This window comes from Carcharodon carcharias, chromosome 4, assembly GCF_017639515.1.
Source record: "Carcharodon carcharias isolate sCarCar2 chromosome 4, sCarCar2.pri, whole genome shotgun sequence".
NCBI lineage: Eukaryota > Metazoa > Chordata > Chondrichthyes > Lamniformes > Lamnidae > Carcharodon > Carcharodon carcharias.
In genome coordinates this window covers 168,143,095-168,161,601 of record NC_054470.1, presented here as the reverse complement: position 1 = coordinate 168,161,601, position 18,507 = coordinate 168,143,095, and the positions used below count along the sequence as shown (strand labels likewise).

General features: G+C 47.0%; 1 protein-coding gene across 3 annotated transcripts in view; it reads left to right on the top strand.

Moving 5' to 3' along the window:
* Nucleotides 1-18,507, top strand: part of snx25 (sorting nexin 25) — a 251,246-nt gene that overhangs the window by 188,754 nt on the left and 43,985 nt on the right. For all 3 annotated transcript variants that reach the window (XM_041186048.1, XM_041186047.1, XM_041186049.1), the window contains 2 exons: nucleotides 6,699-6,830; nucleotides 10,349-10,624. In XM_041186048.1, the coding sequence (XP_041041982.1) occupies nucleotides 6,699-6,830; nucleotides 10,349-10,624 (408 nt within the window). The remainder of the gene's footprint in view (nucleotides 1-6,698; nucleotides 6,831-10,348; nucleotides 10,625-18,507) is intronic.

Genomic DNA, 18,507 nt, shown 5'->3' with positions numbered 1-18,507 from the left:
CAGGACTGGGTACTAAATATTCCTGGGCACCAGCTGATCAGGAAAGACAGTGGAGGAAAGAAAGAAAGAGAGTTAGTAGTATTGAGGAAAGAGAATATAGAAAACTATAGGGCTGAATTTTCTGGCTGGCGGGGGTGGGGGGGGGGGGCGGGGGGCTGGTGGTGGGTGGAGCGGGCAAGGGCCAGATCGTGATCCGCAATCGGGTCTGCGCCACCATTTTACGTGGGTGGGCCAATTGTGAATTGCAGCTACTGAGGACATCGGGAGTGGGCAAGCGGCGGCGGATCCGTAATGAGCGCCGGGTCCAATAGTGACCCACCGGCCTGTTTTGAAAAGTTGCTGCAGCCTTTCTAAGGCTGCGAATCATGGCCTGTGGAAGGGCTCCCCAGAGCACTGCTGCTGAACAGGCCAGGCAGGACGGCCAGGCAGGGGGGCACTCTGCCCCTCGTTTTTCTAATGATTGCCTTGCTGCCTTCCTCAAGGAGGTGGCAGCACAGCGGGAGGTCCTGCCACCCCAGGAGGGGAGGACCAAACATACCTGGGAGGAGGTGGTGGAGGTGGTGAGCTCCCGTGACACGGTGCGGTGCACCAGAATCCATTGTCGCAAGTGCTTCAACGACCTGTTGCACTCAGGAAGGGTGAGTACTATGTTGGCATTGGTCACTTAACCCAGCAGGTAGGCTTTCCCTCCTTGTGCACCCCCCCAAGTCTGAGTGTAGGGACTGCATTGAATCGTTGATGGCATGTGTCCTTCGCTGGCTGGGCCAGCAGATATTGCCTGTGCTGAGGTCAGCCTGAGAGGGTGGTGAAGAGATGGGTTCTGCCCCCGCAGCATGTGGTGCACTGAGACCCACATTACTGTTTTAGGGGCAACCTGGAGGATCTGCACCGAGGCGCAGTGCTGGAACTCCAGGACTTGTCGAAGTCAGGGTGATGACAGGCTGGGAGGGGAGCTTCAATGTGGCGCGGCAATGAACCATCTGCTGCCCTCTGCGCTCTACTTGCTTGCGCCTTCTTACTATGGAATGTTAGACCGTGTGGTGCCTGATGTGATGTAGGCAGCATTTGGCCAAGGGGGAGAGTGGGGACAGGCCTAGCATCTTTGTGTGAGTGTTCAGCAGCAGCGCGGTGAGAAGACACTGGAGCCCTGCAATATCCCACTCTGGTTGGGGTGGGCTGTCTGAGAAGAGTCCAAGTACAAGTAGCACTAATCAATGCTCTAATGCACATAATGCCACCGAGTGGATGAGGACTGACAGCAAGCCAGCACAGTTAGCAATTCTCAGCCGTTTCGAGCAGGAGACCCTAGATTTGGAGAGGTGCCATGCGCCCAGGTCCACTGGTGTCGGTGAGGCTGGGGTGCCACGGGCAGGCATGTTTGCCCAGCACTGAGGCCACCATTGTTCTGCCAGCAGCCATGGCTGTGGTGAGTGTTCAGTGATTGGAGTTTGCAACATGCCTTGACCATTGCTTATGGGAGGATGAGCGCATAATGATCCGGGGGACAGGGATACACATTAATGATCCAATGTCCTTGTTCTTCCTTTCAGCATCAGCAGTGCAGGGCCGGGAGGGGGAGTAGCAGAGGCACCTTCTCACACCCGAGGACCCTGAAGTCTCAGCAGCATCACACCATCTCTGCCAGGCAGGCACTAGCGCAGTGGCCTGGGGCATAGCGGTGAGGGCACTTCACAATCGCTGGAGAAGCTGGCAGAGGTGGCGCTAGCGGTTGGAGGACTGCAGGGGACCAGGCACATTCTCAGTCGGTGCCTGATGATGTGCCTCTGGAATCATCCGCGACACAACAGGTGCAGGAAATATGGCCAGGTGTGCGGGAGCATCTGGGGGAGATACACGAGGCAATGCTTGGCTTGGTGTCCGTGGTGGAGGAGCCTACCCAGACTATCGCTGAAGCAATGAACCTCATGTCCGAGCGCTATGCGTCCTCCATGGGGATGCGCTCGGACCAGCAAGCCCTCACATCGGCATTGACCTCAACTGGTCAGTGCCTGTGTGGGAGATGGTCTGGGCATCAAGTTTCCACAGTGAGCAGGGAGGTCTAAAGCAACCTCACATTGGCGCAGCAGCTGTCTCTCGTCTCTGCGGGCTCCTCTCAGGCTGCTCCGGATGAGTGTGGCAGCTCCTTCACCCCTCTGCCAGTGACCGTCGCATCCATTGAGGCTGCGACGACTGGGGAGATGCCAGTTCTGAAACTGGCCACTCCCTCCCAGGCGGGGCCATCACAGGCTCCACGGGCCAGGGGACAACTGCCAAGGTCATCGAGGCCAACAGGGCAGCAGAGTCAGCAGGCTGTCTCAGATGCCACTCCCAGTGGGGGGTCAGCACCAAGGTGTAGCACCTGAAAACGTAAACATAAAGCACCTTAGGCAAACCACGGGTTTAACGCAGGTGCATTTGTGTTGGCCCGCAATGAGGTTTTTGAGTTGGTGTGATTTTTATCATCTTTTTCATTTTGCTTCTCTAAGTTTCTTAGGTTGCAAAGATAAATTCAGACATGTCACCGTGGCTGAGGGTGCCTTCTTTGTTCTGCGGGTGGATGATTTCCAATAATGTAACATGTGCTTTGTGAGACATTCAGCTTTATTAACAAGGACCTTAGTTAATGTTCCTAACCAGGCAGATTTTGCACTTAGGCCTCAAATATGGAGCATACAGCCCAGGCTTACTCTGGAGGCCATATGTAGTGTGCTAGCTGAAGGTTCATTAGATTAAAGCCTCCCGGGTGTCCTTGCCTCTCTGGACTATGCCCGGGTGAGCGTCTACCCCCTCAGCATTTCCCTGTGCGTGCTTATCCTCGGACTCACTGCTAGATTCATCGTGTGCAACCGCAGCCACTGCATCTATGTCTTCATCGTCCTTAGCGTCCCCCCTTTCCAACACCAGATTGTGGAGAGCGCAGCATGCAACCACTATCAGTGACACACAATCTGAGGGGTACTGGCGTGCGTCACCTGAGCAGTCCAGGTATCGGAAGCGCATCTTGAGAAGACCGCTGGTTCTCTCCACCACAGCCTTTGTGGAGCCTTGGCTCCTATTGTAGTGCTGCTCAGCTTCTGTTCTTGGATGGTGGAAAGGCGTCATGAGCCACCTTCTGAGGGATAGCCCTCGTCACCCAGCAGCCATTCACCCAGCTGGACTGGAGCATTGTAGAGCCCCGGCACCTGGGAACGTTGGAGGTTATAGGCATCGTGGGAGCTGCCTGGGTATCTTGCACAGACTTGTAGAATCAGCATCCTGTGATCACACACTATCTGCACGTTCATGGAGTGGAAGCCCTTCCTGTTGACGAAGGCACCAGGCTCACCTGCTGGCGCCTTGATGGGCCACATGCAGCCTATTGCACCCTGGATGCAGGGGAACACAGAAATGGCTGCGAAGCCTCTGGCTCACTGTGTCTGGTTTACCTGGTCCCAAAGGTAGAGGATGAAGGTCAATGCACGTCTGAACAGAGCATCTGTAACCTGCTTGATACAAATGTGTGCAGCTGATTGGGAAACATCGCAAGGATCACCCACTGAGCCCTGGAAGGAGCCAGAGGCATAGAAGTTGAGGGCAGCTGTAACCTTTAGAGCCACTGGCATGGGGTGTCCACCCACACTGTTAGGGGAGATCTCAGGTCCAAACATCTGACAGATGTAGTTCACAGTCTCTCTTGAGAGATGGAGCCTCCTTGGGCACTGCGCCTCAGACATATTAAGGTAGCTGCTTCGCTGCCTGTACACCCTGGCAGCAGGATAGTGGCATCTTCTGCGGCCCTTCCACCTTAGACTATCTCTTGGCCCTGCACCCTTTGTGCCTGCGCCGGACCTCCCACACGTGGCTCCCCTGGTGGCTGACTGTGCACTCCTAGCCACGTCCTCCCTCCTCTAGCCCTTCCTTCCTCCTCAGAGGAGGTGCCTTCAGCGGAGAGTTCAGCTCCCATTCCCAGCTGAGGGAAGGCTTCGTGAAACATGCAGGCCCAAAAAAGAATCCTCACTGCAGAGTGCTGACCTGAAGGTTGAGTCCAGACCAAGCAGCTGGCATATGTTTTGAAGTATGGCAGATCACACAGACGAGTGTCACTAACTTTGAAACATCATTATTTGACAGAGCACACTCGCAACCCCACTGAGCCCTCTTATCACACCCATGGATGAGGTTTATACAAATGTTGTCCTACCTGCCGGCCTGTTGTGCCCGTGTGCTGACCTGAGGATTGCACGGCACTGAAAAATGGCCGTCGATCGGCGCCTCAAAGGCCTTAAATGGCCGGTTAATTAAAGGCAGGCAGGCATCAGAGAGCAACGCGTGCCCACCGAACGAAATATCGCAGTGGCACGCGGTGATGTCGGGACGCTCGCCCGACGTCACCATGCGTCATTTTATGCACGGACGTGCGGGGCCTGCCCCCACATGCCCACGAGAAAATTCCGCCCACAGAGTAATTGCCATGGGAGTTTTTAATCATCCTAATGTAGACTGGTAACAGTGTAATAGTGTAAAGGGCAGAGAAGGCGAAGAGTTTCTGAAGTGTGTTCAGAAGAATTTTCCAGTTCAGTGTGTTTCCAGCCCAGTGAGGAAGGAGACATTGCTGGATCTGGTTCTGGGGAATGAGGTGGGCCTAATGGATCAAATATCAGTAAGGGAATATTTTGGAGACATAAGGTTTAGGTTAGCTATGGAAAGGTTAAGGATAATTCCAGAAATAATAATAATAAATTGGGGGAGGACTTGTTTTGATGGAGTAAAAATGGATTTGGCCCAGGTAAATTGGAATCGAAGATTGGCAGGTAAAAATCTTAACGGAACAAAGCCTTTAAGATACAGTTGAGGCACATCCTGTGAGGGGAAAAGGTAGGTCGAACCAAGCCAGAGCTCCCTGGATGAAGAAAGAGTAAAATAAAGCAGAAAAAGGGTGCACAAGACAGATGTCAGGTTGATAATACAAATGAGGACCAGGCTGAATATAGAAAATTCAGAGAAGTGAAAAAAGAAAGAAGAGAAGAAAGAGAGAGAGAGAGAGTACGAGAAGAGATTGGCAGCTAACACAAAGGAATCCAAAAGTCTTCTATAGACATATAAATAGTGAAAGCATGGCAAAAGGAGGAGTGGGGACGAATAGGGACCCAAAAGAGAATATACGCATTGAGGCAGGGGGCATGGCTGTGGTAATAAATGAGTACTTTGCATCTGTCTTTACCAAGGAAGATGCTGCTGCCAAAGTCAAAGTGAAAGAGGAGGTAGTTGTGACACTGGAGAGGCTAAAAAAAAATTGATTTAAAAAAAAAATGGATATTTTAGAAAGATTGACTGTACATAAAGTTGATAAGTCAGACGGACTGCCCATTATCTTCCAGTTTTCCTTAGATACAATGATGATGACAGAGGACTGAAGAATTGCAAATGTTACACCCTGTTCAACAAAGGATGTAAGGATAAGAGCAACAACTACAGCCTAGTGAGTTTAAGCTATAACTGTTGTCCATCGACCAGAAAGGCGTCAGGAACAGTTGGTGCATGCGCACTTGGTGCAGGCTGCTGCCACGAGTGCATGTGCAACTGTTTCTGATGCTTTTCTGGTTGGCAGAAGGATGGCACTTTTGCTTAACTCCTGGGAAATTACCTTGATTTTGATAGTTTAATCAGGAATTGAAAGTGAACTGAAACTTCATGCCTCACCCCTGTTCCAGCCTGGGTCTGTAAAAGCACCCCGGTGTTTTGAAAGAGAAACAGCTGCATCTACTGTGAGGTTAACCCAAGTGGTTGCAGTAAAGATTTAAGAAAATGGTTCCAGGGAGGAGGAACTTCAGTGACATGGCTAGATTGGCAAAGCTGGGTATTGTTCCTGCAGAGTAGAGAAGGTGGAGAGGAGATTGATAGAGGTGTTCAAAATCACAGGGCATCTGGACAGAATAGATGGGGAGAAACTGTTTCCATTGGTGGAAGGGTCCAGATCCAGAGGACACCAACTTAAGGTGAATGACTAAAGAACCAATGGCAACAGCGAGTGGTTAGGATCTGGAATGCAGCGCCTGAAAGTGTGATGGAGGCAAGCTCAATTGTAGCTTTCAAAAGAGAATTGGATATTTATCTGAAAAGGGAAAAACTTTGGGCTGCTGGGAGAAGCCAGGGGAGTGGGGCTAGTGAGTTGATCTTGCAGTGAGCTGGCACAAACTTGATGGGCTGAATTACCTTTTGTGCCGTAACCGTTCTATAATTCTTTGATTCTATTTCCTGTTTGGAAACGTGATGTTGGAGGGGCTCTTTAGTAAGGTGATGGGAATGTTTTGATTTTTATTTTTCCTGTACCACTGCCTATCTGAATTGTGGAGAAATGTAGAGATGGCAAGACTTAATTAAAACCATAAATTGCAAGTTACTAGACCTTAAAAGTACTTCATTAGCTGTAAAGCATCTTTGGATGTTTCAAGATTGCGAAGGGTGCTATATAATTGCCAGTTCTTTCTTTATACAAATAGAAAATATAGACCATCTGCAAGCTCAGATAGATTTTGCCATGTGAAAGGATGAAGCTTAAAATTAAATTGAACAGCAACACAGGATGTTTCTGTTTTGCTGTTTTTAAAAAATGCTCAGAGCCTTTAAACTACAAAATATCAGTCCCTCTGGAAGTGAAAGGCAGTAGGTGCTGTAATGAAGTTCTGGTTAATGCAGCACATTACATTCTTGTTTTTCAGATTCTTCAGTTTGAAGAAATCTTGACAAATCCATCCTACAGGGAGCATTTCCGTGTGTACATGGAAAGAATGGATAAGAGGGCTCTTGTCAGCTTCTGGGAGTCTGTTGAATACTTGAAAAATGCAAACAAGGTAACAAGATTTTTGACTTCACACAGTGCATTTAATTTGAGTTCCAAGAAATTCAAAATCACATTTGCGAAACTTGTCTCATTCGCACACTTCAGAGGGTGTTGATGTGACGGACAACTAATCTGTCACGGGCATCTTGGCCAATAATAATGATGTACGCTTTTTTAACATATTTCACATTTTTAACAACACTTGACTGAGGAATTCATCTTTCCAATATCATCCTTGTAGTAATCAAAAGGCAGAATACAGCAGATATTGGAAATTTGAAATAGAGACGGAAAAATGCTGAAATACTCGGGGTCAGGCAGCATCTGTGGAGAGAGAAACCGAGTTAACATTTCACGTCAATGACCTTTTGTCAAAACTGGGAAAAATTAGAGATGTTAATAGTTTTTGAGCAAAGACTGTGATAGGGTGGAAGGATAGGAGAGATTGTCTTCCACTCTATCACAGAGCTTCCTTTTGTCCTTGTCCCACTCACCCTTTTCTGATGAAAGGTCATCAACTTGAACTGTTTCTCTCTACACAGGTTCTGCCTGACCTGAGTATTGTCATCATTTTTTGTTTTTATTTCAGACTTTCCAACATCCACAATATTTTGGTTTTGTATTTTATTTTTAAGTGCCAGCTCAAAATGAATGCAATTCATCATCTGAGTCCTAAGTGACTGCCACATAATAAACCTTAAGGGCAGGATCTTCCACAACCCCCCCGCCCCCCCCACCCCTTCTGGGGGGTTGTGCGGGAGCAGGCAGGTTCCCGATCTTCATCCCCAGTCAGGGGGGCGCCGCCATTTTACATGGGTGGGCCATGGGCCCAACGTGATGTGTGATGTCCGCCAACAAGTGCTATGCGCTCCCTGTGTGGTGGGGGGGGGTTGTGCTCTTTCGCGCTTGCACGGGAAAGAACGCACAGATCTCCCTGAGGCTAAGTGCTGCCTCAGGGAGATCGGCTCAGGTTTGAAAAATTGGATAAAGATTAGAAAAAAAATTGCTGACATGTCCCCTCATGTGACACTGTCACATGGGCTGGGACATGTCAATTTATTTTATTCAGACATTTAATACAAATTTTAATACCCTCACGAAACCTCATCCCGCCTGTGGATGAAGTTTTATGTTTCTTCGGAAGCCTGCCTGGGTTCCCGGCCTGTCCACCAACCTTAAGGTTGGACGGGCAGGTCCATTGATTCAATTACTTTATTAATGGTCTTAAGTGCCCACTGACCTAAAAAAGTAAATGACGCGGTGTCATTTTACACGCCAGAGAGCAGGTGCCACCCCTGCCCTGCTCATTAACCAGAAGATGCAGCTCTATGTTTTTATTTACAAACTAAATTGATTTCTAATTTTTATTATGTTGTTCCAGTATTGTTCAAAGGTAGTTCATGATTGTGAAGTTTAGCCAGTTATCTGACATGTTTCTTTTCAAGGGTAATGTTCAAAATACCCCTTGTGGGAATCCAGAGCTCCCTAAATAATTGTCGCTTCTTGTGGTGATTAGAGGCCAGTAACTTGTTCATAAATTTCAGACTATAGGTCAGTGTCTTGCCTTTTTTAATAAGTTTGCATTGATAACAAAGTGTGATGTCTGTTGTCTGACTGCAAGCTAGACTCGAAGCACTTTCAGTGCATTTGTCTTGGTATTGCTAATACATTATTGGTGATCGTGCTTTCAGCTAGCTCGGCCCTAAGCTCATGAATTCCCTCCCTAAACCTTTCGCTTTGTATCTCCTTCTTTATGACGCTTCTTAAAACCTGACATTAGTAACACCTTTTTTGGTCCTTCTTTTGTTCTGTGTCCACCTTTGTCCGATTTGCCTCTGATTTCCTTTGAATGTTTTTTCCGTTAAGCGCATATATAAATGCAACTTCTTGTTATTGTTGAGTTTAGTTTCCTGGGCTAAGGAGAGGAAATGATAGTCTGTGCTTGGGAAATGGCCTTTGCCATTGAACATCGAATGGAGAAGCCATGATTAATTACATCACAGATGGAGGTCATTTAGGCATGTCATGTTGATGCCAGCTCCCTGCAACTCAGCTAGTCCTACTCCCCTGCCTTTTCTCTATAGTCCTGCAATACTTCTCTCTTCAGATAATTATCCAATTTCTTTTTAAGAGCCACAGTTGAATCTACCTCTACCACATCTTCAGGCTCTTAAAACTTTAAATCGGTGTCCACTGGTTCACAACCCTTCTGCTGATGAGAACAATTTCTCCCGATCTACTCTGTCCAGACCTCTCATGATTTTGAACTTCTCTGTCAAATCTCCTCTCGAACTTTTCTATGGAGAACAGTCCCAGCTTTGCCAATCTGACTATGTAACTGAAGCGTCTCATTCCTGGAACCATTCGCCATTCCCATATTATTATGATCTTGGTAGAGACCAGTAACTTTTAACAAGAAATTCAAACTCCCAGTTATTAACTGAAAGAATTATCCACAAGATTTCACATTTTAAACAAAAACTTTTACTGTAGAAGATTTAGACAAAGCAAGTACCACTATGTTAAGACTATATTTCATAAATACTCATACTTTGTACCTGAAAATCTCAACAAAAATCCCTGTATAACTTTTATTTCATCCAAGAGTGTTCCCCTATACAGGATCTTGGGGGTTCCTTCACTTCTCCTGGGATCAAAGCAAGGTGTGACACAGCTCTCAAAATTCACTTTGATTCTCCGCAGTGTTCCCACTATTCTCCAAGGTATGAGAATTCTTGGGGTCCTTCCACTAACATCTGGCTAGGCAGACCCTCTAACTCTTCTTCAGCACCTTATGAATGTGGACTGCCCAACTCAAGCATGGGCTTCACTGCTTTTGTGTTCAGTGATTTCAAATCAGAAAACACCTTTGGTTTCTAATAGCCCTCTGCTACTGGTATACAGCTTCTGGCAGATTTTTCCCCTGCTTGTCTCAAAGCTGTGCTGGACCGAAACTTGATGTGGGAAATCACACAGATAATACCCAAAACCAAAAAAAAACCTCCCTGCAATCTATCCCCATGGCAATGTGGCACACTTGGAATGGCCCTGAAGGAGGTTTAAACTATCTCCAGTCCAAAACCATCCCTTTCTTCTAATGAAATCATATGAATAATTTAAACCCTTTATTGAGACAGCTGTAGACTCGATGTCTCCATCACAAAGCCAGAACAATGTCTCCGTCACAAAACCCATTGTTTAAGACTTCTCCACTTCCACCTCTTATCTTATTAAATTGAATTGCAGTTACTTTAGGTTTGTTTATCAGCTTCTCAAACCAAGAGTTTTCATTTATTTTGCACTTCTAGCTTTTACCTTGCTGATTTAAATTTTTAATCCTAAAACACATGAATCATAAAGTTAGATATTCAGAATAATATGTCAGAGACTCAGATGGCAGGTTGCATCTTTGCATAGAACCACACCACAGCAAAAGTCCCAATCTTCGACAGAGGATGACATTGGGTAACGAGCAATACATATCTAATGTGCATTTTATAACCATAAGTTCGGCTTTCATCCATTCAGACTGAAATACCTCAACTGGTTGGTGAAATCTACCAGAATTATTTTGTGGAAAGCCGGGAAATTCCAGTGGAGAAGGCACTTTATAAAGAAATCCAACAAAGCCTTGTGGGTAACAAAGGAACTGACGTCTTCAACAAAATACAGAGCGATGTTTATGAGACTCTTAAAGAGCGGTATTACCCATCATTTCTTGTAAGTGACTTATATGAAAGACTTGTTAGGAAGGAAGAAGAAAAGAGCACTTTACAATCCAGCCCTGACAGCCGCGATGATGTGGTAAGACATGCTTTCATAAAATCCCCTAATATGATTCACCTGCCTGCTGTTTTACTTTCTTGCTCATATATCGAAGGGAACAATACAGCTGGAAGCTTCAGATTAGGTGAGGGATAAAACTCTAGAGCTTCTAAAACAGATGTATTGGCATCTTCAATAATGTAACATTGTCGAATGTGGCCTTCAGGGCAGTGGCTATCATGAGTTTGATATTCTGAGTTTCAAGGGGGTCTGCATTTGTCGTAGAGATTTTTTTTAAAAAAAGTGCCATTCAAATTGAGGCCTTTCAGTGTGCCCACTGACTTTCGTTTGCCAATGGAAACAGGAAATTAATAGATGACAATTAATGACTCTCAAACCTGTGCAAGTTCAGGAAGAGTTTCAGAAAATGTGTTTTGAGATGTTTGGAAATCGGAGTGGCAGTGGTTTATGTAGCTAGTGCTATGTTGACAGTTTGTGGTGGTCAATGTAGGTGACAAGGTGTGGAAGTTGGCTGGGGTTAATGTATAATTGAAGTATAGAGGTTGGTTTAACGTAGATGATGCAGTGAAAAAATTGGTTGTAATTAATGTAGATGTCGAACTGTAGAAATTGACTGTGGCATTTGTATGTTTAAAAGGGGAGCGACTGACTGCAGTTAGTATACTTGTTGGAATGTGGAGGTTGGATGTGGTTGATGTATGTGACCAGGTATAGTGGTCGCTCTTGGTTAACATAAAGTATGTAGTGTCACAGTTGGCCATAGTTAATGTAGGTCATGGAACATTGAAGTTAGTTGGGGCTATATATATGATGAATGTCAAAGTTGGCAGATAATGGCTTGGTGGCATATGCTCATGAAGACTTGGTCAATATGCAGTTTGTGCATTTTTGTGTAGGCTGTTTTACTTGAAGGGTTTTCAGACTATTCACATGTGCCACAGCCTTCCTTACTTTTTTTAAACAGTGTGGAACTGGAACAATGGAATTTTTCAATTCAGTTTTATCCATCAGTCCTCAGGCGACCACCTCCAAAGCACAACTGGTTAAAAAGTGGATGAGGAGATATACAGTAGAGATGTAAAAGGTTTGTTTTTTACATATAGCTAGGTATTGTTCTTTATGAAAAGGCTGATTTCCTCACTCATTGAAAGTTGACTACACCAAGAGCTGCTGATGTTAGACATTGAGTACCCTCAAACCTAGAGATTGTGATTATCAGGTTATGGTGATAGGTGTGATCTAGAGGTGCTTTCATGATATTGCTAGGGTTTCACATGATCTGGTATTTTTGTTTTTCCTTGAGATTAAAATCAACAGAAACCAGGAGTTAAAATATTGCCACACGAATTAGAAGCCTGCCTATATCCTTTAATTCAGTCATGTGGCATGAGCAACATTCAAATTCTTTAGTTTCTTTCCAAATTTTGAATTGAGAGTCCAGTTTATTTCCTTGCTCTCACTGATTTCAAATCACCTGCCCTCAATTTGTCACACTGACCTTGTCTGCAGATGAACTCCAGAGAAGTATTTAATACTATCACAGAATCTCTCAGTGCAAAAGAAGAGGCCCTTCAGCCCATCGAGTCTGCACTGACATGTGAAAAACACCTGACCTACCTAACTAATCCCATCTACCAGCACTTGGCCCATAGCCTTGAATGTTATGATGTGCCAAGTGCTCATCCAGGTACTTTTTAAAGGATGTGAGGCAACCCGCCTCCACCACCCTCCCAGGCAGCACATTCCAGACTGTCACCACCCTCTGGGTAAAAAGGTTTTTCCTCACATCCCCCCAAACCTCCTGCTCCTCACCTTGAAATTGTGTCCCCTCGTGACTGACCCTTCAACTAAGGGGAACAGCTGCTCCCTATCCACCCTGTCCATGCCCCTCATAATCTTGTACACCTCGATCAGGTCACCCCTCAGTCTTCTCTGCTCCAACGAAAACAACCCAAGTCTATCCAAGAGATAAAAACAAAAAAACTGCGGATGCTGGAAATCCAAAACAAAAACAGAATTATCTGGAAAAACTCAGCAGGTCTGGCAGCATTGGCAGAGAAGAAAAGAGTTGACGTTTCGAGTCCTCATGACCCTTCGACAGAACTTGAGTTCAAGTCCAAGAAAGAGTTGAAATATAAGCTGGTTTAAGGTGTGTGTGTGGGGGGCGGAGAGATAGAGAGACAGAGAGGTGGGGGGGGGGCGGTGTGGTTGTAGGGACAAACAAGCAGTGATAGAAGCAGATCATCAAAAGATGTCAACGACAATAGTACAATAGAACACATAGGTGTTAAAGTTAAAGTTGGTGATATTATCTAAACGAATGTGCTAATTAAGAATGGATGGTAGGGCACTCAAGGTATAGCTCTAGTGGGTTTTTTTTTAATTATATAATGGAAATAGGTGGGAAAAGGAAAATCTTTATAATTTATTGGAAAAAAAAGGGAAGGGGGAAACAGAAAGGGGGTGGGGATGGGGGAGGGAGCTCACGACCTAAAGTTGTTGAATTCAATATTCAGTCCGGAAGGCTGTAAAGTCCCTAGTCGGAAGATGAGGTGTTGTTCCTCCAGTTTGCATTGGGCTTCACTGGAACAATGCAGCAAGCCAAGGACAGACATGTGGGCAAGAGAGCAGGGTGGAGTGTTAAAATGGCAAGCGACAGGGAGGTTTGGGTCATTCTTGCGGACAGACCGCAGGTGTTCTGCAAAGCGGTCGCCCAGTTTACGTTTGGTCTCTCCAATGTAGAGGAGACCACATTGGGAGCAACGAATGCAGTAGACTAAGTTGGGGGAAATGCAAGTGAAATGCTGCTTCACTTGAAAGGAGTGTTTGGGTCCTTGGACGGTGAGGAGAGAGGAAGTGAAGGGGCAGGTGTTGCATCTTTTGCGTGGGCATGGGGTGGTGCCATAGGAGGGGGTTGAGGAGTAGGGGGTGATGGAGGAGTGGACCAGGGTGTCCCGGAGGGAGCGATCCCTACGGAATGTCGATAAGGGTGGTGAAGGGAAGATGTGTTTGGTGGTGGCATCATGCTGGAGTTGGCGGAAATGGCGGAGGATGATCTTTTGAATGCGGAGGCTGGTGGGGTGATAATTGAGGACAAGGGGGACCCTATCATGTTTCTGGGAGGGAGGAGAAGGCGTGAGGGCGGATGCGCGGGAGATGGGCCGGACACGGTTGAGGGCCCTGTCAACGACCGTGGGTGGAAAACCTCAGTTAAGGAAGAAGGAGGACATGTCAGAGGAACTGTTTTTGAATGTAGCATCATCGGAACAGATGCGACGGAGGCGAAGGAACTGAGAGAATGGGATGGAGTCCTTACAGGAAGCAGGGTGTGAGGAGCTGTAGTCGAGATAGCTGTGGGAGTCGGTGGGTTTGTAATGGATATTGGTGGACAGTCTATCACCAGAAATTGAGACAGAGAGGTCAAGGAAGGGAAGGGAAGTGTCAGAGATGGACCACGTGAAAATGACGGAAGGGTGGAGATTGGAAGCAAAATTAATAAATTTTTCCAAGTCCCGACGAGAGCATGAAGCGGCACCGAAGTAATCATCGATGTACCGGAGAAAGAGTTGTGGAAGGGGGCTGGAGTAGGACTGGAACAAGGAATGTTCCACATACCCCATAAAGAGACAGGCATAGCTGGGGCCCATGCGGGTACCCATAGCCACACCTTTTATCTGGAGGAAGTGAGAGGAGTTGAAGGAGAAATTGTTCAGCATGAGAACAAGTTCAGCCAGACGGAGGAGAGTAGTGGTGGATGGGGATTGTTTGGGGTATCTCCGGGACATAAAACGTTTCTCGGACTGCTGTTCCCGTCACATTCTGAAATCCACACTCAGTGCCATGCGCCGCCATATGAACACACTCGACCTCTCCCTCCAGCAGCACCGCCGTACCCTTTTTCAAAGCTGCACGTGCCCCCAGTTTCATTTTATCCTTCGGCTCATCCGACGCCTCAACAAGAAACTTTTTCTCTTTCTCTCAAGTGCTAAGGAACGCAAGCTCCAACAACTCATCGACACCAACACCCATCTAGGACCCTCCACCCCTGCCTGTCCCTCCGTCCCCACCCTTTCTTCCAATCCCAACCCCAGCCGTGTATTCACTATACCCCCTGACCTTCCCCTCTCCGATGCTGAACGTTCAGTGCTCAGCAAAGGACTTAGTTTCATACCCTTACGCCCTCACCTCAATGAATTTCGGGCTCGGCATGATACTGAACTCTTCTTCCACCGTCTTCATCTCCGGGCTCACTTCTTTGGGCAGGAGTCCTCTCCCAGTTCAACGGATCCTTTTACCCATCTCCAATATTCTCCCTCCACCTGGACCCCTCCCTCTGGATTCTTACCTTCTCTCGATCTTTTCATTGAGAACTGTCGCCGCACATTAGTCGTCTCAATTTCTCTGCTCCTCTCACCCATTCTAACCTGTCTCTCTCTGAACTTACTGCACTCCATTCTCTCAGGTCCAACCCTGACATTGTCATCAAACCCGCTGACAAGGGTGGTGCTGTTGTTGTCTGGCGCACTGACCTCTACCTCGTGGAGGCTGAGCGTCAACTCGCAGACACTTCCTCCTACCTCTCCCTGGACCATGACCCCACCACTGAACATCAAGCCATTGTTTCCAGGACTGTCACTGACCTCATCTCCTCTGGGGATCTCCCTCCCACAGCTTCCAACCTGATAGTCGCCCAACCTCGGACGGCCCGCTTCTATCTCCTACCCAAAATCCACAAACAGAACTGCCCCGGTAGACCGATCGTCTCAGCTTGCTCCTGCCCCACAGAACTCATTTCTCGTTATCTTGACTCCCTTCTCCCTCCCCTTGTCCAGTCCCTTCCCACCTACATCCGTGATTCCTCTGACACCTTATGTCACATCAACAATTTCCAGTTCCCTGGCCCCAACCGCTTCCCCTTCACCATGGACGTCCAATCCCTCTACACCTCCATCCTCCACCAGAATGGTCTGAGGGCCCTTAGCTTCTTCCTCGAACAGAGGCCCGAACAATCCCCATCCACCACTACTCTCCTCCGTCTGGCTGAACTTGTTCTCATGCTGAACAATTTCTCCTTCAACTCCTCTCACTTCCTCCAGATAAAAGGTGTGGCTATGGGTACCCGCATGGGCCCCAGCTATGCCTGTCTCTTTATGGGGTATGTGGAACATTCCTTGTTCCAGTCCTACTCTGGCCCCCTTCCACAACTCTTTCTCCGGTACATCGATGATTACTTCGGTGCCGCTTCATGCTCTCGTCGGGACTTGGAAAAATTTATTAATTTTGCTTCCAATCTCCACCCCTCCGTCATTTTCACATGGTCCATCTCTGACACTTCCCTTCCCTTCCTTGACCTCTCTGTCTCAATCTCTGGTGATAGACTGTCCACCAATATCCATTACAAACCCACCGACTCCCACAGCTATCTCGACTACAGCTCCTCACACCCCGCTTCCTGTAAGGACTCCATCCCATTCTCTCAGTTCTTTCGCCTCCGTCGCATCTGTTCCGATGATGCTACATTCAAAAACAGTTCCTCTGACATGTCCTCCTTCTTCCTTAACCGAAGTTTTCCACCCACAGTCGTTGACAGGGCCCTCAACCGTGTCCGGCCCATCTCCCGCGCATCCGCCCTCACGCCTTCTCCTCCCTCCCAGAAACATGATAGGGTCCCCCTTGTCCTCAATTATCACCCCACCAGCATCCGCATTCAAAGGATCATCCTCCGCCATTTCCGCCAACTCCAGCATGATGCAACCACCAAACACATCTTCCCTTCACCCCCCTTATCGACATTCCGTAGGGATCGCTCCCTCCAGGACACCCTGGTCTACTCCTCCATCACCCCCTACTCCTCAACCCCCTCCTATGGCACCACCCCATGCCCACGCAAAAGATGCAACACCTGCCCCTTCACTTCCTCTCTCCTCACCGTCCAAGGACCCAAACACTCCTTTCAAGTGAAGCAGCATTTCACTTGCATTTCCCCCAACTTAGTCTACTGCATTCGTTGCTCCCAATGTGGTCTCCTCTACATTGGAGAGACCAAACGTAAACTGGGCGACCGCTTTGCAGAACACCTGCGGTCTGTCCGCAAGAATGACCCAAACCTCCCTGTCGCTTGCCATTTTAACACTCCACCCTGCTCTCTTGCCCACATGTCTGTCCTTGGCTTGCTGCATTGTTCCAGTGAAGCCCAATGCAAACTGGAGGAACAACACCTCATCTTCCGACTAGGGACTTTACAGCCTTCCGGACTGAATATTGAATTCAACAACTTTAGGTCGTGAGCTCCCTCCCCCATCCCCACCCCCTTTCTGTTTCCCCCTTCCCTTTTTTTTCCAATAAATTATAAAGATTTTCCTTTTCCCACCTATTTCCATTGTATAATAAAAAAAAACCCCACTAGAGCTATACCTTGAGTGCCCTACCATCCATTCTTAATTAGCACATTCGTTTAGATAATATCACCAACTTTAACTTTAACACCTATGTGTTCTATTGTACTATTGTCGTTGACATCTTTTGATGATCTGCTTCTATCACTGCTTGTTTGTCCCTACAACCACACCACCCCCCCTCCACCTCTCTGTCTCTCTATTTCTCCGCCCCCCACACACACACCTTAAACCAGCTTATATTTCAACTCTTTCTTGGACTTGAACTCAAGTTCTGTCGAAGGGTCATGAGGACTCGAAACATCAACTCTTTTCTTCTCCGCCGATGCTGCCAGACCTGCTGAGTTTTTCCAGGTAATTCTGTTTTTGTTTCCAAGTCTATCCAATCTCTCTTCATAACTTAAATGTTTCATCCCAGGCAACATCCTAATGAATCTCCTCTGCACCCCCTCCAGTGAAATCACATCCTTATAATGTGGCGACCAGAACTGCACACAGTACTGCAGCTGTGGCCTCACCAAGTTTCTGTACAACTCCAACATGACCTCCCTACTTTTGTAAAAATGCTTCGATTGATAAAGGCAAGTGTCCCATTTGCCTTTTTCATCATCCCACTAATGTGCCCCTCCACCTTCAGAGATCTATGGACACACACGCCAAGGTCCCTTTGTTCCTCACCTGGGAGTTCCCTTGCAAATCACTCACCACCCTGACTTGGAAATATATCACTGTTCCTTCACCCTCACTGAGTCAGAATCCTAGAACTCCCTTCCTAACAGCACTGTGGGTGTACCTACACCACATGGACTGCAATGGTTCAAGATGGCAGCTCACCACCACCTTCTTAAGGGCAACTAGGGATGGTCAATAAATGCTGGCCCAGCAAACGTAACTCACATCCCATGAAGTAATTTAAAAAAAATACTTTTAACAAATTCCCAAACTAATCTCTGTTAAGGCAACAGCAACCCATAGACTTTCAGCAGACACCAGGCAAAACATTTTCACCATACAAATTCAAAATGAGGTTCCTTTCACTTTGGTTCCTCGGGAGACAGTTGTAGGCTTACAGCTACTTTGATCTCATATTGCCTCTGCCCTGCACACACAACACTGCTGTCTCTTATACCCAACACAGCTCATCGAATATAAATTCTCATTGTATCACCAGCCCCTTTGAACTCCATCTCTTCTAACAATAAAACCGGTTTCATAGTACCAATTTTATTAGTAATATAAACGTTGCTTGGTCCCTGCCAGCTTGGTGCCAGCATTCACTCCCCTTCTTGAATGCTCTATTCAACAAAATGCAAATACACTCTACCTCTTACATTCAAAACTAGTCCACATCAAAGCACCCAGACTAGCCTGCTTTAATCCAATAAAGACACACCAACAGACTAAACCTCTATTTTAAAAGAAAAAGAAAAATATTTTCCAATAACGTATACATTAATAGCTTCATGACAACTGTTTCCCTAGGGATGTACTAGTTCCCCTGGAAGG